The sequence below is a fragment of the Erpetoichthys calabaricus genome, chromosome 11, assembly GCF_900747795.2.
Source record: "Erpetoichthys calabaricus chromosome 11, fErpCal1.3, whole genome shotgun sequence".
Taxonomy (NCBI): domain Eukaryota; kingdom Metazoa; phylum Chordata; class Cladistia; order Polypteriformes; family Polypteridae; genus Erpetoichthys; species Erpetoichthys calabaricus.
This window is the reverse complement of record NC_041404.2, coordinates 143650152-143677107: the sequence shown is the minus strand read 5'-3', so window position 1 is coordinate 143677107 and position 26956 is coordinate 143650152. Positions and strand designations below refer to the sequence as shown.

At 44.3% G+C, this 26956-nt stretch overlaps 3 protein-coding genes across 6 annotated transcripts in view; 2 read left to right on the top strand and 1 right to left on the bottom strand.

Moving 5' to 3' along the window:
• ccz1 (CCZ1 homolog, vacuolar protein trafficking and biogenesis associated) overlaps positions 1 to 10348 on the top strand; it is a 62898-nt gene extending 52550 nt beyond the window's left edge. The window contains 3 exon segments of the mRNA XM_051933668.1: positions 878 to 1032; positions 4693 to 4820; positions 9841 to 10348. Coding sequence (XP_051789628.1) covers positions 878 to 1032; positions 4693 to 4820; positions 9841 to 9896 — 339 coding nt within the window. The 3' untranslated portion in view covers positions 9897 to 10348.
• LOC114661087 (parvalbumin, thymic CPV3-like) overlaps positions 1 to 26956 on the top strand; it is a 171767-nt gene that overhangs the window by 94335 nt on the left and 50476 nt on the right. The window lies entirely within an intron of this gene.
• rsph10b (radial spoke head 10 homolog B) overlaps positions 13866 to 26956 on the bottom strand; it is a 34557-nt gene continuing 21466 nt past the window's right edge. For 3 of the 4 annotated variants that reach the window (XM_051933650.1, XM_051933652.1, XM_051933653.1), the window contains 4 exons: positions 25558 to 25749; positions 22068 to 22161; positions 20162 to 20305; positions 13866 to 14400 (listed from right to left, as the gene is read on the bottom strand). In XM_051933650.1, the coding sequence (XP_051789610.1) occupies positions 14207 to 14400; positions 20162 to 20305; positions 22068 to 22161; positions 25558 to 25749 (624 nt within the window). In that variant the 3' untranslated portion in view covers positions 13866 to 14206. The remainder of the gene's footprint in view (positions 14401 to 20161; positions 20306 to 22067; positions 22162 to 25557; positions 25750 to 26956) is intronic. The other variant, XM_051933651.1, reaches the window with a different exon arrangement.

The following is a 26956-nucleotide window of genomic DNA, read 5'->3' as shown; positions in this document are numbered from 1 at the left end:
AAATTACTAACATGTTCATGTTCATAAAATGTGGTTTTAAAATACCTGAAAGCCAATGGTAACAGGAAGAGTGTGGCTTGCAGTAAACTCGCTCCTACTTTGTACGTTGCCGTCCCCCTCACACTAATGGTATCCTCGCCCTTGACATTTCCCTTCCCCTTCATACAGGTCTTCACATCCCTTTGGCCAAAATGTCCCCTCCAAGAATAAGCCTGGCCCCAGCTAAGTTCACCAAAGCCCAAACTGACCTGAAACCAACAAACTTTTTTTCAATCACCCCAGGTCTGTGTTGGGAAGCCAGGCTTTGCAAAAGTGGGTGAAACTGCCGCCATGGCTTTTTGAGTCTTAATGAAGTGCTGAGTAGGAACATGCAGTGTCCCCAATGGGATCCTTTGAGGGGTCAGACAAGAAGAAGGTGTGTCCCACTGTGTGTGCAGTGACGAGCAACTCAGTGAAAACCACAAGGGCAGCAGACCAACAGCAATGAGGCCACGCTTCAGATCTCAAGATTCTGTAATTTGAGTGTCTTCCTTGGGTGGACTGATGGGCGTCTCGGGCTGAATAAGTAATGTCACCTAAGGCCCCTTTTGTGTGCTATACAGATCAGTGGGAAGGTGCAGCCTGGGCCCCAGTGCCATGTATTAGTTCCAGCTGACTGATTTATTAATGGCTTTGTGTCTCTTGCTAAAATGAGAGGCGCGGCTCATCTTACTGATTAACTCGCACTCAAATTTTAATGCTGGCTGACGTTGATGAGCCCCCTCCGTGGAGGAGGTGACACGTGCCTATCTTTTGTCATTTATATCAATTTATTTATGGACCCAGTTTAATTTTTGTTTTGTTGGTTTTTTTTTTTTTATTCCTCCCATCAGGCTAGAAAAGGAGCCCCATTTTTAAATTCATCTACTTCAACCATATGAACCTGGCAGAGAAAAGTACCATCCACATGCGCAAGACGGCCAGTGTCTCACTGACTTCTGTTCACCCGGATCTGATGAAGATCCTCGGAGATATTAACAGCGACTTTTCCAGGTCAGCATTCTTCTTGCTGTTGATCCATATGAAGATGATTTTTAATAGGCTACCATACCTCACACCTTCCTCAATCAAGACAACCTGTGCCTGCCAAAACCACCGCAGAGCGAGTTACACTGCTGCTCTGTATCCCATGAAGCAATTACATTTTCAACACTGTTGAAGAGCACAACTTCCCTTGCTAACATGGTACAAAATGCAAGAATGATGGTGCAGTGATGAGCATTTTTGCCTCACTGATTCAGTGCCCTGGGTTCAAGTCCACCACCCGGTGTTTATCAGTGGGGAGTCTGCATGTTCTTCTGTGATTATGTGTAGATGTTCCTCTAGTTCCCCAAACCCATACACATTAACTTTATATTGACTGGTATTTCCATATTGGCACTCTGAGTGTGTGCACGAACGAGCCTTTTAATGGACTGACACCCCATCCTGCCTTTGCAGTCGATGCTGCTAGGGTAACCTCCACAGGTTTGAGAGTGTTAGAAGATGAATTTGAGTGGTGAGCTAGGCCATTTGGACATCACTCTTCTGGGCATTTAAAGTTTGTAGCATTTAGGGAGGCAATAACTGTTCCCTTGGGCTTATCTTTTCTGACCGGTTTGACTGATAACTCCATCTGGGGTGGGTTGTTGCACCCATATCTGTTGTTCCTGAAGAATAACAGTAATGTTTGCAGATTCACTCTGCACCTGCATGGGTTTTTCTTCGGGGTTCCCTTGCCTTCCGCATGCCCAAAAATGTGCAGGTTTGGTTGTTTGGTGATTCAGATTGGGACCCTGTATGGATGTGAGTGAGTTGGCCCTGTGATAGACCAGCATCCTGTGCCCTGCACATAGTGATGTCACAGGACCCTGTGACCCTGATTTGGATGAAGCGGTTTGAGAATGTTAACCCCACCACCTCTCATGGTAAGAATCCATATCACATGTGAATGTTTTGGTTGATCCTAATTGAATTGCTGTGGACTCGCACCATAAAGAATCTCAGATTGGAGATTTGTGCTGTAGTAGTTAATGCCAGTGGACAGTTAGGAATCATGCAACATCTGGCTCAGATGCAGTCCTCCTAAATGGAAAGCTCTTGTAGTCAGCTGTGCAGAGACCATTGCTGAACTCTGCAAGTGTTGCGTTTCCTGGTGGCATCAGCAGGTCTTGCTCTCTTTCAGCCCCCGCCTTTTCTACACAGTGTCACCACTACACTCCACTATTCCACAGCTCAAATCTTCATACTCAGATGCTTCGTTATGTGAGTCCACAGCAGTCCACTTGGTGATGAGGAGGGGATATGGTTGAACATTTGGGGGGGCAATGGAAGCACTGCTAGAGTTGTCAGCTGTGGTACACGCACAAGACCAGTGCACCAATGGGGACAAGTTCTGCTGAGGCGTTAAACCTCAACGTTGATGAACAACCAACTCTAGAGGTGGACCATAGAGGAACAATGATGAGGGTAGCATAGCAGTGGTGTCTCTCCTGTTGGACAAGAAGACACTTGGTGTCTATTGACGGTGATGCCAGTCCGTATTGGTAAAGTCTGATGGCAGTCAGTGTTACACCCTGGGTGGAAAAACAACAAAGTCGAACCCAAATGTGCAAAGTGTGGTTAGTTTGTGAGCCATTTATGCAGGGGCACATACGGTATCTCACAAAAGTGAGTACACCCCTCACATTTTTGTAATATTTGATTCTGTCTTTTCATGGGACAACACTGACGATATGACACTTTGCTCCAATGTAAAGTAGTCCGTGTACAGCTTGTATAACAGTGTGAATTTGCTGTCCCCTCAAAATAACTCGACACACAGCCATTAATGACTAAACTGCTGGCAACAAAAGTGAGTACACCCCTAAGTGAAAAATGTCCAAAGTGTGCCCAAAGTGTCAGTACCATTATTTTCCAGCACTGCCTTAACTCTCTTGGGCATGGAGTTCACTAGAGCTTCACAGGTTGCCACTGGAATCCTCTTCCACTCCTCCATGACGACATCACGGAGCTGGTGGATGTTAGAGACCTTGCGCTCCTCCACCTTCCATTTTGAGGATGCCCCACAGATGCTCAATAGGGTTTAGGTCTGGAGACATGCTTGGCCAGTCCAGCACCTTTACCCTCAGTTTCTTTAGCAAGGCAGTGGTGGTCTTGGAGGTGTGTTTGGGGTCGTTCTCATGTTCAGTTTCTGAAGGGAGGGGATCCTGCTCTGCTTCACTATGTCACAGTACATGTTGGCATTCATGGTTCCCTCAGTGAACTGTAGCTCCCCAGCGCTCATGCAGCCCCAAACCATGGCACTCCCACCACCATGCTTGACTGTAGGCAAGACACACTTGTCTTTGTACTCCTCACCTGGTTGCCACCACACACGCTTGACATCATCTGAACCAAATAAGTTTATCTTGGTCTCATCAGACCACAGGACGTGGTTCCAGTAATCTAAGTCCTTAGCCTGCTTATCTTCAGCAAATTATTTGCAGGCTTTCTTGTGCATCATCTTCAGAAGAGGCTTCCTTTTGGGGTGACAGCCATGCAGACCAATTTGATGCAGTGTTCAGCGGGCGTATGGTCTGAGCACTGACAGGCTGACCCCCCTCTGCAGCAATGCTGGCAGCACTTGTACGTCTATTTTCAAACGACAACCTCTGGATATGACGCTGAGCAGGTGCACTCAACTTCTTTGGTCGACCATGGAGAGGCCTGTTCTGAGTGGAACCTGTCCTGTTAAACCGCTGTATGGTCTTGGCCACCGTGCTGCAGCTCAGTTTCAGGGTGTTGGCAATCTTCTTATAGCTGAGGCCATCTTTATATAGAGCAACAATTCTTTTGTTCAGATCCTCAGAGAGTTCTTTGCCATGAGGTGCCATGTTGAACTTCCAGTGACCAGTATGCGAGAGAGAGTGTGAGAGCGACAACACCAAATGTAACACACCTGAGACCTTGTAACGCTAACAAGTCACATGACACCAGGGAGGGAAAATGGCTAATTGGGCACAATTTGGACACTTTTCACTTAGGGGTGTACTCACTTTTGTTGCCAGCGGTGTAGACATTAATGGCTGTGTGTTGAGTTATTTTGAGGGGACAGCAAATTTACACTGTTACACAAGCTGTACACGGACTACTTTACATTGGAGCAAAGTGTCATATCTTCATTGTTGTCCCATGAAAAGATATAATAAAATATTTACAAAAATGTGAGGGGTGTACTCGCTTTTGTGAGATACTGTATGCACTCGCAGTGGCAGAGGTGGTTGGCACTGGCACCTATTTAATGTTCCCATCCACATTTTTTGAAGTTTATTGTACAGCTGCATGTGCTTTGAATAGTTAGGGACAATTAACAGACAGACTGGCACATACAGATACTCACATTCGCTGGGGGACCTGCTCCCCTAAACCCTGCAAATCGTCAGGGTTAACTGTAATTATTAGCATTCTGGTAAAACATTTTTTTTCTGAATTCAATACTGATAGAATAAATTTTATCTGGCGAATCAGATAACCAGTATGTCGCCTACTCTTATACTGTGCTTAATTTGGAAGGTGGCTTATTCAACCCTGAAACAAATAGAAAGTGTCTACGTGGAGATGGTGGTCTCTGTCTTCACTCACCACTGCTACACTACATATTTTTCTTTTTTTTATTCTTTCCCTTGTTACCAGGGTTGATGATGACGAGGAAATAATTGTCAAGACGATGACCGATTACTGGGTGGTCGGAAAGAAGTCTGATCAAAGAGAACTGTATGTTATTCTGAATCAGAAGAATGCCAACTTGATCGAAGTAAACGGTAAGCAGCCAATCCGTGAGACCTCCACTGTATTTTAATTTCCCAACAGCCTGAGCACATCCCCAGATCAGGTCTTATTTTGCATGCAGACTTGTGTGCCAGCCAAATACTGGCAGGCTGAACACATCAGGAAATCAACACCAGCGTTTGAAATGGCAGGCATAGCCAGCACATGGTTTATTGTCCGGGCCATTCTATTATTTGGCTGTAAAACTTTAAATAGAGATGGAGGGGATGACCAATAGTTGTTTAATAAATTCTTTTAAACATTGTGCAGCATAATGTTGGAGGCACCTGGGCTTCAGTTTTTCTTCTAATATTAGTGTTTAGCAGGGTTGTCCTGGTCATGCAGCCATCTCCTCACAGATCCAGCATCCTGGGTTCATACTCAACGCCCTGATGGTGTCTGCCTGGAGTTTCTGTGTATTTCCTGTGCCTGCATGGGTAATTCATTATAAAGAAAAATGGGGTTTGCAAATTGGCCCCTTTGTGTGTTGGCAAACGGGCCCTGCAGTGGACTGGCACTCCATTTAAGGTGCCAAATGATGCCAGGTTAGGCTCCAGCCGCTCTCGTCCCCCGAACTGAATTAAACCTTTTCAGAATGTAGCATATATTTCAGCTGTTCAAGCATCCCTCACATACAGTTAGGTCCATAAGTATTTTGGACAGTAATATCATTTTTATAATTGTGGCACTGTGTGCCACCACAATGGATTTGAAATGAAGCAATCAAGATGTGATTGAAGTGTACACTTACAGTTTTAATTTAAGGTGCTTAACAAAAATATTATATGAGCCATTTAGAAAAGGCAGCCATTTTTATACATGGTTCCCCCATTTTCAGGGACTCAAACGTATTTGGACAAACAAACATAATCATAAATATAACAATCATTTTCAATATTCGGTTGAAAATTCTTTGCAGTCGATGACTGCCTGAAGTCTGGAACCCATGGCCTTCTCCCAGTGCTGGGTGTCCACCTTACTGATGCTTTCTTTGCCAGGCCTTTACTTCAGGTGCTGCTTGTTCGTTGGACTTTTCTGCCATCAGTTTTGTCTTCAGTAATGCATGTCCAGTTGGGTTGAGGTCGCTTGATTGATTTGGCCATTGGAGAATACTCCACTACTTTGCCTTGAAAAGCACTTGCTGTCGCAGTATTTTTTGGCTCGTTGTCCATCTCTACTGTGAAGTGTTGTCCTGTCTGTTTGCAGCATTTGGCTGAATCTGACCAGACAGTATAACGCCCTCTACACTTCAAAATTCATCCTGCAACTTCTGCCAGCATTCACATCATCAATAAACACCAGTGACCAACTTCCGTTGGCAGTCATGCAATGCCTGTGCCATAACACGGCCTCCACCATGTTTCACAGATGATGTGGTGTGCTATAGATCATGAGCCATTCCTTCTCTTCTCCATATTCTTCTCTGTCCATCATTCCGGTATATATCAACTTTACTTTCATTTGTCAAAAGAAAGCCAGATCTGGACTGATTTTTTAAAATATGTTCTGGCAAAGTCTAATCTGTTCTTCCTATACTTGAGGTTTACCAGGGGTTTGCACCTTGTGGTAAACCCTCTGTCTTTACTTTCATGAAGTCTTCTCTTGATTGTAGACTTTGTCTATAATAGGTCTAACTCTCAGAGAGTGTTGGTTTGACTAAATGTCGTGAAGGGGTTCTTCTTCACCAAGGAAGGAATTCTGCGGTCATCCAGCACAGTTGTCTTCTGTGGTCTTCCAGACCTTCTGGTGTTACTGAGCTCACCAGTGCTTTCCTTCTCTTTAAGAATCTACCAAATGGTTGACTTGACCACTCCTGGGGCCCGATGTATAAACTGTGCGTATGCACAAAAATGCTGCTTACGCCCGTTTCCACGCGCAAATTGCGTTGTATAAAACGTAAACTTGGCATAAAGCCACGCACATTTTCACTCCAGCTCAAACCATACGCAAGTTCTCCGCTTGTTTTTGGAAACTGGCGGCACCCAGCGTCAAAGCAGTGCTTTTGTTCCAGTGTGGTTTCCCTTTCTTTTTTTAGATGCACATCCCTGATGCAGCTTTATAAATACACTGAAATTAACCGCATATTGTTTATTAGTTTAAGGCATCTGATTGTAATTAACCTGTAACAATATAATAGTCCACAGAATGGCCAAACTATTCCAAATACCATAGCTGCTTTAGCGTTGTTACTCTCACTGCACCTTCTTCTTGTTTCAGCTGCTCCCGTTAGGGGTTGCCTCAGTGGATCATCTTTTTCCATATTACTCTCACTGCACCACTCGGAGTATTTATATCACTGTATCTGAGTGTGAATCACAGCTGTACAGCAGCTGATCGGAAAGAGAATTATCGGCATACAGCATCAAGCACACACTGCCTCAGCCATGCTGTCTATTGAACTGCTCTCAAACGGCAAACGCTTCAGAGCCTTTCCTGTACGGACCTCGCGGTTCAGAAACAGTTTCATCCCAAGAACTATAAACGCACTCAGTCAGTCCATCAAGTGCTCCTTGTAGAACTGTTTGTACTTAAAAGTGCAATCACCTCACTGTAAAGTTGTGATACAGTTACAATATTGCACAACCTGAGCCACTTTATAAAGCGCGTATTTACATATGATGATGATATCATTTTTAAGATGAAATGCAGCAAAATATGTTTATTACATTATACAGATAAAATGTTAGCATCATTTAAATAATCTATATTGTTAATAATTAAACGTGAGGACACGGTGGCGCAGCGCCAGCTAGTTCACAGATTGTTCCTGCCTTGCACTGTATTCTTGCTGGTGTTGACGCGGCACTAGAAAGATAGATGGGTAGAATAATTAAACACGTATTACGAAGATATTTCAGTGTTCCTTAAAAGTTTTGAAGAATCGGCGTTCTCAGCTTACAGATGGCTTAACGTCTATTACAGAGCTGATTGTGTGGCGATTGGTTACTTAGAGAAAGAAAAGGAAGGACAGGAATTGGTGGTTAGTACATTTGAAAGAGACAGTACTGCAATAAAGTATTTCATTGAAGGTCGCACATGGCGCAGCAAGCATCTTGAAGGAGGCAGGAACAATCTGGATGGGGCACCAGCTCGTCACCATCACTGCGCCACTGTGTTCCCATGTTTAATATCATGTTTGAACTCCTATCATCATGAAAATGATATCACGTATACATCTCAGTATTTTAATTATTCAGAGAGCTGTAATATTACGATTGTAATGGATTGTGTGACCTGTCAGAGGAAGAGAAAGCCCGTTTAAGAAGCACATAGTGATTCACACACACAGAGCACATAGAAGATAAAATACAAAACAAAGCATTTAACGTGCTACTTTAGTTACGATGGTATTTGAGAAACCCGTAAATTAAACGATTTTAAGATGAAAATATGATGTTCTACTTTAATGACAAAATAAACTACGTGATTAAGTGGAAATTTCGAGATTGAAGTTGACATTTCGTGCTTTTTTCCCCACTGCGTGCCTATTTTTTTTTCTTTTCTCTGTACCCTAATAAGCATTCATATGACACTCAGACTCAGATATCTGACAACTTTTTTATTTTGGGCACTGTGCGACTTTGTGAACTTGAGCTGTCGAGTTTCTCCAACACTCTGTCACTCGATCAACTTCTTTTTGTTGTTTATACCACTGTGTAAACCAACAAATAGTACGTTTTTCCTTGCCTCCACTTGGTATTCGCTGAAATTCTTCTATTTTTCCCCTGGTGCTCTTGCCACTGTCTTTTCACAGAAGGCTGAGCTTAAGGGCTATTTATATTGATTTGCATATTCAAAGAGGAGTAATTCTGGGAGGAGTTTGGGTGGGACAGCAGGCGCGTGCACGTGTGTCACTTTTCATGCTGACCGCGATTTATGGAGCAGAAGAACGTGGAGGTTGGCGAACGCACAGATTTTTTAGTGCGTACGCACATTTCCGCTTTTGTCCTTACGCCATGTTTTAGTGTGAATTCTACGCACGGCGTTATGCATGAGGCCCCTGGTGTTTCTGTTGTCTCTCTGAAAGGGTTTGTTGTGTTTTCTCTGCCTAATGATGGCCTGTTTTTACTTGCATGGACAGCTCTTTGGACCTCATATTGAGAGTTCAGAGCGACAGCTTCCAAATGCAAATTCATCATTTGGAACACAATACAATACAATTTATTTTTGTATAGCCCAAAATCACACAAGAAGTGCCGCAATGGGCTTTAACAGGCCCTGCCTCTTGATAGCCCCCCAACCTTGTGGCAGAGTGGTGGCTCTGAGGCTAGGGATCTGCACTGGCAATCGGAAGGTTGCCGGTTCGAATCCCGTATATGCCAGTAGGGACTCTGTTCTGTTGGGCCCTTGAGCAAGACCCTTAACCTGCAATTGGTGAGTGCTTTGAGTAGTGAGAAAAGCGCTATATAAGTGCAGCGAGTTATTAGTATTGACTCTCTAAGGAGACAAGGAAAAAACCCTTGTAGGGAAAAAATGGAAGAAAGCTTGGGAAAGGCAGTTAAAGAAGAGAACCCTTTTCCAGGTAGGTTGGGCGTGCAGTGGGTGTCAGAAGAAGGGGGTCAATACAATACAGTACAATACATAGAACACATCAACTGCAGACTTTCTACCTGCTTCATAGTTAATGAAAGGATGAGAGGGACCTGCTGACACCTGGCTATGGAACAGCTGGTCAGTCAAATGTCTAGAAAATGAGGAGACCCTGTAATAAAAATGGCTGTCATTCCTCAATGGCTCATACGATATTTCTGTTAGATAGATAGATACTTTATTAATCCCAAGGGGAAATTCACACCTTAAATTAACCCCTTTGACTTAATGCTGTAAGCCTACACTTCAATCATGTGATGATTTCTTCATTTCAAAGCCATTGTGGTGACGTAGAGAGCCAAATAATGAAAATTGTGTCCCTGTCCAAATACTTCTGGACCTGACTGTGGGTGAGCACTGGTGTACACCACATACAACCATTTTTTTTATTCGTTTTTCTTTCTTTTTTGCTTTGTTTTACAGAGGAAGTGAAGAAACTTTGTGCGACACAGTTCAATAACATTTTCTTTTTGGACTAAGGACCCACGGACCGAGCGTAACTGAGCTAACACTTTGACGTCTGCCAAGGCGGCCCTTACTTATTCGCCTCTTGCAATGCAATAATTTACACAAAAGGCCGCTGCAAGCTGCAATCATTTTACATTTTTTTTTTTTTTACATTGACCGTTAATCAAAGTTCCTTCTAATAATAATAAATTGAAATATTTTTATTTCATGGAAACAAATTCTTTTTCTAAATTATGTATGTAAATATTTATCGGAATCTAGTAACTGTTACAAAGAAATGTTTAAGTAGATTTTTCTAAACAGATTAAAAAAATCAGGTAAATTGGTTGAAGAGAATCCGAAGATCAACTTTGTAAGTTTACTGTATTTATTAAATTAAAGCCTCATGTCGTCATTATTGGATTTTTTTACATTACTGAAAATAAAAACATCTTATGATGGACTCGTCATTTCTGCCAAACGATAGCAGGTCGGCAGTCTGAGAGCTTTTTTTTTTTTTTACTTTCCTTACATACAGTAGACCCCCGCAGTATGTGCAGGGAGATGTTGTGATGGGTTCAGTGGGTTTTCAGTGGGCTCAGAAATTTTAGACACCCCTGAACACAGTTTGACCATCAGGATGTGAGACTTTGAGCAACATAACTCTGAAACACATCCATTATCCAACCCGCTATATCCTAACTACAGCTGCTGGAGCCAATCCCAGCCAACACAGGGCGCAAGGCAGGAAACGAACCCACCACAGGGCACACACCCCCGCCCACTAGGGACAATTTAGAATCGCCAATCGACCTAACCTACATGTCTTTGGACTGTGAGAGGAAACCTACGCAGATACGGGGAGAACATGCAAACTCCAAACAGGGAGGACCCGGGAAGCAAACCCGGGTCTCCTTACTGCGAGGCAGCAGCGCTACCACTGCACCACCCCCGAAACAAATCACTCAATCCAACTGAAATCACTGTTAGCACCATAAAATACAAGAGGCCTGCTGGTCTTGAACAAAAGTTCTACAAACAAAAAAGCTGATTTCTGTCTGTCTGGCGGGTCCACTCTGTTCAGCGTATTCATTGTCACCATTTACAGGGCACCATCTGTTGGAATGTATTTTGTAATGCATGTAGTCATGAAATGCATTCTTATTTCTCATTCCAACAGATGGAGCACCTCACACATTAGCACTGCTGTTGGCTCCATTAGGTGAATTATTCGTTTTTTTTTTTTTTTTTTTTTTTTTTTTTTTGTTTTTTTTACACACTTGTGCCCCCACTTTTTTGAAAAAAAGTTGACTCTACTGTTTTAAACCACATAAATTGGTTTTACGAAAACAAAGTCGGATACGTCCGTTTTTTTTTTTTTTTTTTTGGTCTTTTTAATGGCATACCACGTTTACAGGTCGGTTCAGGTTGGTCAGTTTTGATTGGTTATCATAATGGCAACACATGGCAAACAAAGGTGGTGGAAGGTGGGCTGAAAATAAAAGCACAAAGCCTCCTGCATTGACGTACTCCGTCTGTTTCAAGGTTGCATTTCTGCCCACGGCCGCTCTCCTCTGCCATGTGTTAGTTAAATAAATGGTCAGCTTGTGGCCACCAAAGCACTTTATTCTTTTATCTCCCCCCCCCCCCATCTATATATATCTATCTCTATCTCTATATATCTATATCTAAAATATATATATATATCTATATAGATATATATCATAGATATATAGATTATATCTATCTATCTATATATCTATCTCTATACAGTATATCTATATCTAAAATATATATATCTATCTATATAGATATAATCTATAATCTATAGATATATATATATATATATATATATATAGATATAGATTATATATCTATATATATCTATACCTATCTATCTATATATCTATATCTATATATATATATATAATATATATATAATATAATATATATATATAGAGAGAGAGAGAGAGATAGATATAGATATAGATAGATAGATAGATATAATAAACTTCTAGGCTATGATTGCCCCCAGTCCCACCCTCACTAAATTCAGTCCTAAACTGCACAGTGTTAGTGAAAGGCGGACATTCTTCAGAGGTTTCTGACCACATCAAGATGGACAGACAGACTGACAAGTCCTCACTTTTATATAAAACATGGACCCTCTTTTTTTTCGTGCAGTTGTTCTCCACAGACAGGTTTGGCTTGTAGTCCTGCAGCGCAGAGCCGGCGCTTATTTTTTCTTTTTCTTCCCACCAGGTGGGCTCTTGGTGTTAGTGAAGGACGAGCTGCCGCTCAAGTCGCCTTCTTTAACGGTGTCTGAATTGGACTTGAGTGCCTCTTCAGGGACCTCGGAGACGGGGGCTTGAGTGTCCAGAGTGGATTCTTCCGCCTCCTTCTGACTGAGATTTTGCTTCTCCTCCTCTTCTGTAGCTGCTGCTGCCGCTACCACCGCTGCCATTGCCGCCTCCTCCTCCTCCGCCACCGCTGCTTCCTCTGCCTCGTTCAGTGCCTTCTCACTGCCCAGAAACAAGGACAAAGAAAACCGTCAAGCGGGGGGCACAAGGAGCGATGCCCAGACACTGGCGCTGTTTGGTACTTAAAGAGAGCCAATGCAAAACTAGGGGGTCTGCGAGTGGGCTGTCGCTTACTCTGTGAAACATCTGGGGGATGGCCCGGTTTGTGAAAGGTGCTACAGTGGGTTCAGTTCAGACCCGTCGTCTTAACCACACACCTACTTGCTTGTGTTGTAGATTTTAAATGTATAAATTTGACATTTTTGCCCATCAATCTACACTCAGTAACCCATAATGATAAGGAAACGGCAGGTTTTCAGAAAGATTTGCAGATTTATTAAAAAATCAAAAACTGAAATCTCTCCTTCATAGGAAAGGACTTAGAGCCTTAACTCAGTACTTTGTAGAAGCCCCTCATTTCCAGCGTTTAGTCTTCTTGGTAAGCCTCTACAAGCTTTGCCCACCTGCATTGGAGCAGTTTTAGCGCATTCTGCCTGGCAGATCCCCCTAAGGCTCCGTTTGACTGAATGGGAAGTGTTTGTGAACCGCCATCTTCTGTGGGGTTTGGGTGGGCCACTCAGGGACTTGTCTCAAAGCCACTCCAGTGTTTTCTTATCTGTTTGCTTTGGTCCATTAAGCCGTCTCCTCGGTGAGGTGGCGTCCACTCTGACGCAGGTCTGCTTCAAGTCCCCCTCTGTATTCCTCTCAAATATGAGCAGACGCCCTGTCTGTCCCCTGCACCTCCATAGCACGATGCTGACACCACCATACTTCACTGTACGGGTGGGGTTATGCAGGTGTTGAGCAGTGCCTGGTCTTCTCCAGACACAGTGCTTGGAGTTTAATTTTATATCAATCGGACCACAACAAACTCCAAGTGGGCCGTCGTATGCCTTTTCACTCAAGAATGGCTTCCGTCTGTCCACTCTTCCATAAACACCTGATTGATGGGAGTGCTACTGACAGGGGTTGTCCTTCCATCAGGTTCTCCCATATCAGCAGAGGACTTCTGAAGCTCTGTTAGAATGACCAAGGGCTTCCCAGTCACCATCCTGTTTAAGGCCCTTCTTGTCCTGTTACTAAATTCGGTCAGATGGCCAACTCAACTAAGAGCCCTGCTTGTGCCAGATGTCTTCCATTTCCCGATTATCAAGGCCACTGTGTTCCTAGGGACACTCGGAGCTTTAGGAATGGTTAGATGCCCTTGCCCTGATCTGTGCCTCACCAACAGTTTGATGACGGGGGTCTGCAGAGAGCTCTTTGGACTTCATGGCTTGCTTGTTGTCCTGACGTGTGGTGCGACTTGTGGGACCTTCTATACACAGGGACACGCATCTGTTTTTCTAAAGGATGTCCATTCATTTCAGTGTGCCACAGGTGGGCTCCATTCAAGTTCTAGAAACATCTAAGAGAGAATTAAAGGAGACAGGGTGGACCTGAGCACAATGTGGAGTCCCACAGCAGAAGGTCTGGATTCTTCTAGGAAGGAGAAATTTCAGTTTTGGATTTTGTTAGTAAATTTGCAGACCCTTTTGTAAACACGTCACTTTGTCACGATGGGTAATTGGGTGTAGACTGCTGGGTAAAAATGGCACATTTCTCCTTTTAAAATGAAATCTTCAACACAGTAACGTGCGCAGAAAGTGAAGGGGACTGAAGACTTTGTCTACCCACTGTATATAAAGTAAAACGGGTTTGCCGCCAGACTCCCTTTTTTTTTTATCATGCAAATGATTTGAAAGACCCAACCATTGTCTTAAGTGGAGAAAACAAAGACCGCTTACCAGGTGGTCCTGGTCAGCCAGGGGCAGTTGGTGTCCCACCTACCGTGCTTCCATCTCTGCTTTTTCCTCGGCTATCCTGTCGAGGGCCTCCTGCCTTAATCGGCTCTCCTCCGCCTCCCGTTTAAGAAGCTGGAAGTAGTCGAAAGTAGGGAAGAGCTTCTTAATAAAGAAGTCGTAGGTCTGCCGATACCAGTAGTCCAACTCGCTCTCCTGCGTCTCTGAGGTCTCTTGAGCTGCGTCAAGAAAAAGAGACAAAAAAATAAAAGAACTGCAGGGGGGGCTCGCGTTTTACCTCAAGACTTAACCAATTAGACCAGGGGGTCTCCAACTCCTGTCCTGGAGGACCACCGTGGCTGGAGGTTTTCATTCTAACCCTTTTCTTAATGAGTGGCCTGTTTGTGCTGCTAATTAACTAATTTTGAACTCACTTAAACTGACTTGCTCTTTAAGACTCAGACCCCTTCATTGTTTCTTTTTCCTTAATTAGCAGCCAAACAATAATGAGATGGGCGGCACGGTGGCGCAGTGGGTAGCGCTGCTGCCTCGCAGTTGGGAGACCTGGGGACCTAGGTTCGCTTCCCGGGTCCTCCCTGCGTGGAGTTTGCATGTTCTCTGCATGTGTCTGTGTGGGTTTCCTCCGGGCACTCCGGTTTCCTCCCACAGTCCAAAGACATGTTGGTTAGGTGGATTGACGATTCTAAATTGGCCCTAGTGTATGCTTGGTGTGTGGATGGGTGTGTTTGTGTGTGTCCTGCGGTGGGTTGGCACCCTGCCCGGGATTAGTTCCTGCCTTGTGCCCTGTATTGGCTGGGATTGGCTCTAGCAGACCCCCGTGACCCTGTGTTCGGATTCAGCGGGTTGGATGATGGATGGATGGACAATAATGAGATACAAAATGAGCCAAAACAACTGGTGTCCATCATACAATATCTGAAAATAAAGAAAGATGAAAGTCTCAGGAATGTCGATCTGCTCAGGTCCACAAAACATTTTAACAGAAAAGAGAAAATCAACAATTTCAGAAATGTCTGCTGATGTACCACGAGAGCAGCAACAAGCCACAGAATTAAAGAACGAGTTTAATTAACAACAAGAATCAGCACCTCATTAAGCAGCTGGTTGGAGTGAAATTGGTTGGAGTTGAAATTGGTTGGAGTTTGAGGCCCTGACTTAGTTGGTCTCCTGCTGGCTCCCTCACTTCACATTTCATTTCTGTTTGGGTGCCATTTAAGGAAAGAAATGAAGCAAATCAGAGGAATGATGAAGAAATTCAGAGGAACAAATCTTAAAAAAGCAATTCAATTAAAATGAATTCAGAAGAAGTTAATTAGCAAGACAAACAGGGCATTCATTAAGAAAAGGGTTAGAATGAAAACCTGCAGCCACGGTGGTCGTCCAGGACTGGACTTGGCAACCCTCTGGATTAGACCAGGGGTCTCCAACTCCAGTCCTGGAGAGCTACTGTGGCTGCAGGTTTTCATTCTAACTTTTTTTCTTAATTAGTGACCAGTTTTTGCTGCTAATTAACTATTTCCCTTTATTTGAATTGACTTTTCTTGAGACTCTGACCGCTCAATTGATTCATTTTTCCTTAACAGCACCTAAACATAAATTTGATGTGACATGAGCCAACAGATGACCAACTAAGTTGGGGCCTCAAACTCCAACCAACTTCACTTCATTCAGTTTCTAAATTTGAAGCCGATCCTCGTTGCTAATTAAACCCGTTATTTAATTCCATGGCGCTCATTGTGCCACGGCAGACATTTCCAAAACTGTTGATTTTTCTTTTTTAAGAGCGCTGGCTGTCAAAATGGTTTGGTGACCTGAGCAGATCAACATTACTGAGGAGGCCTTCACAATTCTTTTTTTCAGTTATTGTGTGATGGACACAGGTTGTCGTTAATGCGTTGGTACATTTTGTGTCTTAATATTGTTTGGTTGCTAATTAAGGAAACAATAAATGATTAAGGGGTCTGAGTCTTAAGCTGTGCGTCAATTAAAATTAAGGCAAAGAGTTAATTAGCAGCAAAATCTGGTCACTAAATACGAAAAGGGTTAGAATGAAAGCCTGCAGGCACAGTAGCTCTCCGGGACTGGAGTTGGAGACCCCTGGATTAGACTTTTCTCGAATACATTTACAGCGTTCTGATTGCTTTCAGTTCCACTGTCATTTCCCAGCTCCATGAGAGAATATGTCGGCGGCAAAGGAGAACAGAATCGTGGTGTGTATCACCCAGCCACAGAGCAAGGGCAGTTTAAAAAAAAGTTTAATGTTAACTTTCTTGAGATTGTTCAGGTAAGGAAATTCAGAGGAATGGCGGTTACGTTAAATAAAGAAGACAAAATTTTCAGTGCTGGACATACAGAAGGACAATCCTGACCTTCCAAACCGGCTGGGCTGTTTTGTGTGAGGTGACCAGCAGGCGTGGACCGTTTTTTGGCGGCATACTGCCATCTAGTGGGCACTGCTGAAAAGGCGTATCAGTGAACTTCTGTCTCCACTATTCTTTCATATAATTTATTAATTAATGACATTTATACAGGGAAACGGGAAATTTTGGAATTAGGTATTGGCGACCCTGGGGCGTCGGCAGTTGTTTGGGACCAACACGACCTCATTTAGGACCCCTTGCCATTAGCAGTGGCGTAGCTCGCGTTCGAGTCGCGCGGGGAGGGGCGATGCTTCAGTTTACCGCCATCTAACATCTGAATAGGTTAACCAATTTAAATAGAAAATTAAAATGTCGCATAGAAAAAAAATTTAGATAAATTTTAAATTTAAATAAACAGCAATAATTTTTCACAATATAATTATTAGAACATTAGAACACTCTAGACGAGAACAGGCCATTCAGCCCAACAAAGCTCGCCAGTCCTGTCCACTTATTTCTTCCAAAAAAACATCAAGTCGAGTTTTGAAAGCCCCTAAAGTCTTACTGTCTACCACACTACTTGGTCGCTTATTCCAAGTGTCATTCGTTCTTTGTGTAAAGAAAAACTTCCTAATATTTGTGTGAAATTTACCCTTCACAAGTTTCCAACCGTGTCCCCTTGTTCTTGATGAACTCATTTTAAAATCACAGTCTCGATCCACTGCACTAATTCCCTTCATAATTTTAAACACTTCATTCATGTCACCTCTTAATCTTCTTTTGCTTAAACTGTAAAGGCTCAGCTCTTTTAATCTTTCCTCATAATTATAAGCATCAACTAGACAAAATTATAGTATAGACGCAGCACTGATAAGCCGTGTTCTAATTATTAGTTTATAATTACGCCGCGAAAACCAGAACCGGTGTAGTGTACAAGTGACAGGTGGGGATGTTTACTGCGCAGAGCAAGAACGCATTCGGATTGATAACGACACGAAATAATAAATTGTAAATTAGTTATCTTCCTAATTCTTATCAGTGTAATGTTTATGCTTATTTTTGTTATTGCCTCATAAATTTCAACTGCAGTGTCTGATGCCATCACCGAAGGACAGTCTGGAAATAATATTTGAAGCATTTGTGGATAAAAATCAGAGAATTTGACTTTTTTTTCATTCACGAGTGATATTTTTCCCGAACCCTGCTGCTCACACACGAATTGTACTGAGCCTTCTGGCCAATAATGCCGCCCCCAAAAATGTGCCGTCGGGGCAGATAGCCCCCCTGGCGTAGCTCCACTGGCCATTAATTATAATGGAGCGGTAGAGTGGTGCGCAACGAGCGTTCGCTGTGAAAGCCTTTTATAAGAATGGTAATAATAAGTTTTATTTATGTAGCGCCTTTACAATTCAATAATAATAATTCATTACATTTATATAGCGCTTTCTCAGTACTCAAAGCGCTATCCACAGAGGAAGGAACTGGGAAGCGAACCCACAATCTTCCACAGTCTCCTTACTGCAAAGCAGCAGCACTACCACTGCGCCACACACACATTAACAAGACAGTAGAAATTACATACTCGAAAAAGAATAATACTGATTGAAAAGATGTGTTTTTAACAGAATGGTGATGCTGTGACTGCTGCGCAAAGGGAATTTCGACGTCATTACCAGTTAGGACGTCACGATCGTGACCCGTCTGCTCTTGCGATCACAACGTGGGTGCGTAATTTCGAAGAAACGGGTTCTGAACTTTAAAAAGAAGTTCCCCAGGTGGCGTTAGAACGGTTACAGCATGGTGTGCCCTTACTTTTTTGAAGATGAGGGGGGCATTTGCAACCACAGTTACATCCGATCGGTATGTTGCTATGCTTGAAAGATTTTTTTTTTGTGCAGAGGTCGCACGGTTCTATTCAATAAGGGCGCGCACAAAAAGGCGACCTCAATTGGGCGCAGCGAATAAAGGCAAACGCAACAAAATTATTACAGAAAATGTATTAGATAAAGGCAATGATTGAACGTATAAAAAGGCGAAACAAGAATATTAAACATTCTCTCAATTGAGGTCGCCCTTTTGAAGCTCGCCGTTTTGTGCGCGCCCTTATTGAAGGATACCTTGGTCGTACATCTGAATAGCGAAAACATGTGGTTTGAAGAGGGCGGAGCCACTTCGCGTGCTGCCGCGCCATTCGTCGATCGTTTGGAAGGCGCGTCATTTCACGCCAACGGTGACATTCCACGGCCTCCGAGATCCCCGGATCTCACCGTTTGTGATTTTTTTTTTCCCTGTGGGGACATCTTAAAAGTCAAATGTACCGCACACGTCCTGTAACCATCGCTGAACTAAAAAGGAGGACTGAAGAGGAAAGCGCTGGCATTCCTCTTGATGTGTTACATCGATCGAGCAATGCAGAATTTCCGCTACAGGCTGTCAGAATGTGTACGGAAAAACGGACGATACCTTCATGATGTTATCTTCGAGACATAAAACACATATTGAATGAATGTTGATTACCATCACGAATTGCATATCCTGTACAATACATTTCATCATTAAATGTATCTTGTAAAGTGTTTATTCGTGCATTGAACGTCAATTGAAAATTTCCCGTTTCCCTGTGCCACCCTGCTTAACTCTATTTTAAGTTACTCAAAGTGCTTTACATGGGCATCTGAGGTGCCACTTCAACCGCCATCAGTGGGCAGCATCCACCCAGAGGACAGGGCAGCAGCCATTCTTGCGCCAGCACGCTCCCCACACATTACCTATTAGGTGGTGAAGTGGGTGAGAAAGACAGTTAGGGTCAAGGGATGAGGAATCGGCCAAAGTGAAGGGGGTCGTGGTGGGCAGTTTAGCCAGGACGTTACTCTTTTCGAAAGATGCCACAGAGAGGTGGCGCCTTGTTTTTACGTTTCATTTGAAGGGCATCGCTAACATTTACAGCATATTGTCCCCTGGCACTGTACACAGGTTTGGGGGGCATTGGGATCCACACACAGACCACCGGGTAAGCTCCCACTGCACCATCACTAACCATGTTTCTCACCCCTACACCTAAATTTGAAAATGGAAAAATGATGTTAGGTTCCAGTGGGATGCCAGCTTGAGAGGAGATGGACAGGGCTGGGGAGTCAGTTCACCAAACCTTCCTCTCCTCAGTATATACAGTAGTACCGCTGACTTTGACTCCTCTTATGTGTCATAAGACTCGTATGTGTTGATTGAAAGCACACAAGATGTGCCAGCGTGAATCCTCAGGCTACTCTTTTTTTTTTTTGGCTAATGGTTGAACCAGTGTTACTGAGTTTCTGAGGATGTCAGACTACATGACTGCCAGTCAGGTCATTAGAGTGCACCACGAATGCCCCCCACTCGCTAAGATTATATCAGTGAAGCCTCCAGTTGAAAATCACTGGAAAAGTCGTGTAGTGTGACAGGCTGTTAACCATTGTAACCTGATAATGACCTTGTAACATAATTTTTCTCAGTTCTTTACAAGTTGCGTTTCACGTTTTATGTTTCTCTCCTTAAGAACACCCACAGCATAAAGATCTTTATCATGGGCAACAGCCCAAAGCCTACGACTCCTGAGCTCCCCTTTTACAAGAAAAGTTACCTGTACTCAGACACGGGACCTCGGGCACCTGGCCTTCCCCCAGTGCGGGCATCGACTGCACCATGACGTCAGCACCTCTGTCCTCCGGCTGGCCACTGGCAGACTCTGTGCCCACAGAAGCAGACTGGCATCCGCTGCTCCGGCCTGAAGGCGAGATTGCAATAAGGTGTGTGAGTGAGTGAGTGAGTACTTAACATTAAATGATCTGTCGTGCTCCAGCCTCACAAAGAGGTGGCCTCGCTTGTCACCACTCACTTGTTGGGACAGCCCGCTCTCACCCAAGTGTGTGACGCCACCTCTGAGTCCCCACCTCAGCCACACTGTGCCCTTCCTCTCGCCTGTTCTTGGTGAATCTGGACTAAGCTCTTTGGCGCCCCCTGCCTGTGAAGGTCCTTCAACTCCTAATCTTCTCTACTGCGGTCTGCTGGACTCTTTATTTAACCTTCACTATGGCTGTTTGGCTCCCTAACCTCACACGACGCGATGCTCCTGCTGCGCAAGCGTTTTACTGTTTATACCTGCGTGCGTACTTTACGTAAATCTGGAAGAATCCACCATGTGGCTGTGTGAGATATCATCACGGGGAGAACAGGTTCGGCTTCGCTGTGTTGTGAATTGCCTCGAACAGCCATGTAGAGAAAAGCCAAGCAAAATGACACCTTTTATTGGCTAACTAAAAAGATTACAATATGCATATTGTAATCTTTTTAGTTAGCCAATAAAAGGTGTCATTTTGCTTGGCTTTTCTCTACATTCATAATGGCTAACACGGTACAACACCCTAGTACTACTCGAACAGCCATTAAATTCCGATGACACCTTACCGCAATATCTCTGAGAAGGATGTTTAATGATTAAATCCATCAATCCAGGGATGTGCCCATTCCAGCAAGCATTGGGCATGAGGCAGAAACAATCTCTGAAATGGGCATCAGCTCATCGCAAGGTGAATACAAGCACACACATACACGCCGGCGTCATTTTATTGTCACCAAATCTGCATATTTTTGGAAGGAAACCGGAGTCCAACTGTGGAAACCCAGCAGAAAAACATGAAAACTCCAGGCAGGGAATATCAGCGACGTGACTCCCTGTGAGACAGCAGTGCTTACCGCTCCGCCGCCGTGTCACCCCCATACGTGTAATTATTAACAGTATGCATTATTTAAACGAAATTAACGATTTATCTTTAAAATGTAACATACATACTTTAATGCATTTCACCATGAAAGTGATATCAAGTATAAATCTAAGGATTCTAAATGTGCGGAGAGCTGGAATATCATACATTTAATGTGTTGTGTGTGGCGATTGCTGCTGTCATCTCAGGAGGAAGCCCCAGAAAAAAAGACGGCACAACAGACAGTATGTGAGACTTTTAAAATGTCTCGTGTCATTACAACGCTTGAATATAAAAGCACCACCCGTGCATCTGTATGTCGACATTTTGCTTCACCACATCGAATCATTCATCAAACATCGAAGCGCGCACACCGATCTCGTAGGATGCGCATAGCGGCTTTCTGTCACATGTAGATAGCAACCAGAGACTCTGACGTCACATTCCAGCTTTTATCACACAGCGCCACCTGACTTTTTGCTGGTACTGCAACTCGCGCACGTGTCGCGTTGATTTCTGAGGACCTGCACAGAGGACGCGTCAAATGAACGCTGGGAACGCGTGGCAGACATGATGTGTGCGTGAAGTATAAATGAGCCCTAACTGACAGCTATTGGTGCTACTGCCGTTCCTCATTTACAATCTTCATTGGGGTCAGTGTCTTAATTGTATTTGTAGGCAAAGTGAAAGGCACTATATATAAAAACACAGTAACTGGCTGACCAGGCAGGCGCAACAATAACCTCATCCTCTCTCCACCCGAACCCCAGCTTAGCCAGCACTTACGTTCGTTGGACTCCATTTTCTCTCTCCTGGACGATCGGACGGGTGGATGAGCGGTGGCAGGTTTTTCAGGTGTAGAAGCACTAGGCAGACGGGACTGAAAACACACACACAAAAAGTCAAGTCAAGTCGGGGAGCATGCACTGGCACAGCGTGTTGCCACACCCACTACACAACTTGGCACCCCTAGGCAGATATGCGGTCCAGTCCCACCCTCCAGAAGTGACCCTCTATCTGCCGCGGCCAGGTGTTACGTGAGCGACCCCTTGGCCTGGTCCAGCCACTCGGGTCCACAACAATGAGGGTCTTACAAGCTGGATCACCCTCGGGGAAATGCGCCACATGGCCGTTGTGCCGTAACTGAGGCTCCCTCACAATGCAGGTAATGTGCTTCATTTGGGGCTCTATGAGCAACACAAAATCAAACCAGCGGTACCCAAGGAATCTCCGAAGAGACACACATGAAGGAGTCCAGTCTTCGTCTCAGGTCACTGGATAGCGTCCATGTCTCGCAACCATATAGCAAAACAGGAAGCACCAGGACTCTAAAGACTTGGACCTTACACCCCTTTCCAATGACTCTTCCAGTGATAGGAAGAGTCACCAGAGACATGAATGTCACTGCCCAGGTAAGTACTGTAAACCTCTCGACGAGGTCGTACTCTCTCCGCAGACGGGCACACTGCTGATGGCCGTGCCCAAGAGGTCATTTAAGGCCTGGATATTGGTTTATATCAGGACCCTCGCAAGCCCAGACACTCAGACTCCTTACTCAGTCTCTCGAGCGCCCGATCAGAGTCTCCATTGGCACCACTGACTGCCCTTGCAGGAAATTACAACCCACAATACCCCACGAATTTGTCCCCCTATTTACACGTGTGGCACACTCCCTTACAGATCAAACTATGCGAATGCCACGTGACACACATGCTTCTCCACAGCCAGCAAAACAAGAAAGGGTCCCAGAAGGCTGCGGCAAGCCCCCATCTTCCAGTAAAGCCCTGACAGAGAGAGCGCGAGTGCACACCCCGCCATTTTCAGGAGCTGCTTATTCCAGTGAGGGGCAGCACAAGTGCCTGAAGCCAATCTTAGCGGCACTGGCACACAATGGGACAATTTAGACCCGCCGGTCAGCCTAAGGGTGGCATCACCCTACACGATTTTTCAATGCAGCATTTAGGGTGGGCACACACTACGCGAGTTTATGACATCAGGGGTTTGCTTGCTGTCTCACACGCTTGCTGACTTGTTGGTACTGACAGCAGACCTTCATTATATGGTTTTATAGGCTCGTGAAAGACCCTCTGAGCAAATTCTAGAATGGCGACACCGAGGGTGCCCACACACTTTGACGCTGTGGAGAACGATGCGATATTTCATCCACATAGTGATGTGTGTTTTGTACAGTAGGCTGAACATAGCTGAGCTCACTATCAGCACTAGTCTGCGTCTCTCGTGGCTTGCCGACTACGCTACTTATGGTAAAAATGCAAATTCACAGGGCCCTTAATGTCACGTGTACAAAATCCAGTTAAATTCTTACTTGTGTATGCTACACATGACTGCTCTCCAGCTCTGTGTTCTATGGTCAATAGTGGACTACAAGAGGGTGGACTTTCTTTTTCACATGACTGTAAATATGGCCTGATGTTTGTTACATTATATCACCTTTATCTAAAGAAGAAGATCAAATCTCGATATACAATACAATTTATTTTTTGTATAGCCCAAAATCACACAAGAAGTGGTGCAATGGGCTTTAACAGGCCCTGCCTCTTGACAGCCCCCCAAGCCTTGACTCTCTCTACGAAGACAAGGAAAAACTCTCCAAAAAAAACCTTGTAGGGCAAAATAGATAGATAGATAGATAGATAGATAGATAGATAGATAGATAGATAGATAGATAGATAGATAGATAGATAGGAAAGGCACTATACAATAAATAGATGGATGACAGGCACTATATGATAGATAGATAGATAGATAGATAGATAGATAGATAGATAGATAGATAGATAGATAGATAGATAGATAGATAGGAAAGGCACTATACAATAAATAGATGGATGAAAGGCACTATATGATAGATAGATAGATAGATAGATAGATAGATAGATAGATAGATAGATAGGAAAGGCACTATACAATAAATAGATGGATGAAAGGCACTATATGATAGATAGATAGATAGATAGATAGATAGATAGATAGATAGGAAAGGCACTATACAATAAATAGATGGATGAAAGGCACTATATGATAGATAGATAGATAGATAGATAGATAGATAGGAAAGGCACTATACAATAAATAGATGGATGAAAGGCACTATATGATAGATAGATAGATAGATAGATAGATAGATAGATAGATAGATAGATAGATAGATAGATAGATAGATAGATAGATAGATAGATAGATAGATACTTTATTAATCCCAAGGGGAAATTCACATATGGAAAAAACCTTAGGAAAGGCAGTTCAGAGAGAGACCCCATTCCAGGTAGGTTGGGCGTGCAGTGGGTGTCAAAAGAAGGGGGTCAATACAATACACAGAATAGAACAGATATGTCCACAAAAGACAAAGCATATCATGGGGTGCACTTACTTTTTCACAAAACAGTTTCTTAAGTAGGAGCTGATTTATTGAATATTCCAGAACACCAGAGTAACATTCAGGTGCTCACTGCCTACTGAGCAGTTACCTGACATTTTACATTCCGTCATTTAAAGTGGCATAAAGGAAACCATCAGCGTGGCATTGCTGAAAGTATGGACTGTGCTGCCCCCTTGTGGGGAAACTCAGCCTCGCGACAGGTCTAATGCACCAACCTACGCAATGCAGGCGTAGCAGTAACTACAGCACACGTACTGGAGGTGCTATGGGTGGGTGGTGGGCTGGCATACAAACTGTGCCCCTCAGTACTGCAGGGACGTTTCTGTTTTTTTTTTTTTTTTGTTCTACAATATGTCAGTCCAATGAGACGGTGGGGGGGCCGTGTGCCTGTGCTCTTCAGCTCCCTACAATCCCACATGGCTGATGGGGGGTCCTTCAGGGCAGGCGGTGTTTCTGATGTCGTGACCCACTTATTCCTGCTTAAGTTCATTCACAGCCCCCCTTGGACACAACCCTCCCGTTTGGACCCTCTTTGCATACAACCAATCCTGTTTTTAATTTCTTACGTTGTCTTTTATTTTTCTTCATTATGTAAAGCACTTTGAGCTACTTTTTTGTATGAAAATGTGCTACATAAATAAATGTTGTTGTTGTTTATGTATCAAGCACAACTGTCGGGGGGGGTTGTTTGTTAAATCGAATGCAATCGTCAGAGTGGGGGTGGCATTGATCGCAATTCTCAGAGCAGCAGCCCACCGCGTCCCACTACCATTATCCCTAATAGCAACTTGTGACCCAGTCCCCTTGAATTATTATGGGCTGTCTTGTCTTTCACACTAAGCCAGCACTTCTGCTATTGGTCCAGAATACCTTTACCCCAAATACCTGCTCGCTCAGGGTGCTATGGCCAGTTTCGGGGGGCTCCGGCCCCTCGCAGGTTCTCTCCTCTGTGGTGACTGCGGTCGTCATACTGCTGCCAGCACTCCCGAGTGCCTCCAGCTTTCCTGTGCTTGGAGCGCGGACCTCAGCGCACACCAGCAACGTCTCGAAGAATCCCAGAAAAGTGATCTGAAGAATAAAAAAACAAACAGGGGGATTAGCGCACTTGACATGTGTACGGACCCCGGACCAAGAGCAGCATCTCTCTCTGACTTTGGTGGGCAACTCTGCCATATCACAGGTGAGGATTCGGGGTGTAAAAGGCCCAGGTGGTCCCCATCAATATTGGACACTAATATTATGGCAGGTGACTTGTGGAGCACCGGTGTCAGTCCAGGGCACTGGAGGATGATGGGAAGCTTGCCCGAAGTCCCCCATGCCTGTAGAAACACTTGTTATCTAATGTTTGTGTAAAGTGACACACAGTAGACGTCAGGACTTGCCAGCTCAGCCGGGAGATGGGAAGTCCCCTTTAGCTCAGCTGGGTGAGCTGCCACTTCAGACTTGGTGGCCCCGGGTTCAAGACGTACAGTCGATCCTCAGCATTTGCGTTTTTAACATTCACACAATTTTATCTGTACGCTCATTTTTTACTTTTGCGTTGGCTTTACTGTTCTGCAGCAAACCGTCACCATCAGTCGCTGTCTTTGCCGTTCTAAAAACACGACGAGCTGCGGCTTCCTTATCAACGTCTCGGGGTCCGCAGGCAGTCGAAGGGCGGGGCACAACCGGGGAACTCAAAAAGCTGACTGCTGATGACCGCCTGTCATTTTGATTTACAAACAAGTGGTCGTCCAATAGCTGACAAGTGTGGGCGGGCACTCTAGTCATGTGACATTCCGATTGGCCTATCCTAGTCACATAAAGTTGAATGTCGTTAAATGGCCCGTCTCTCAAGTTGCACACGACTGAGTCTTTACAGACCGGAATGCCTGGTGGGCCGCTGAGATACAGCAGTTCAGCCAACTTTGAAGGAAGTATGGACGGGGCGTACAACGCGACACATAAACGCCAAAGTGCTGAACTTTAATTACAGTGGTAAATGAAGGAATGATGTTCTGCAGGTTTTGAATTTTGATTTATAGGTTGGTCCCACCAGGGAGACCCCCACTCATGGGGGCCGAGCTTAGAGTGAAATCCAACAATCCGTCTAATAATTGTATGTGGACACGGGGAGAACACCCAAACCGCCGGCAAAGCTGCGGAGAACGGAGCCGCACTACGAGGGCTCTGCTGCCGTGCCGCCCACACGTGCACTCGCGTGAACGTCCATCGAATTATCGGCCACATTTCGGATACAGAATGCCAACTCCAGATGTGGCTCTGCCGCAGTTTA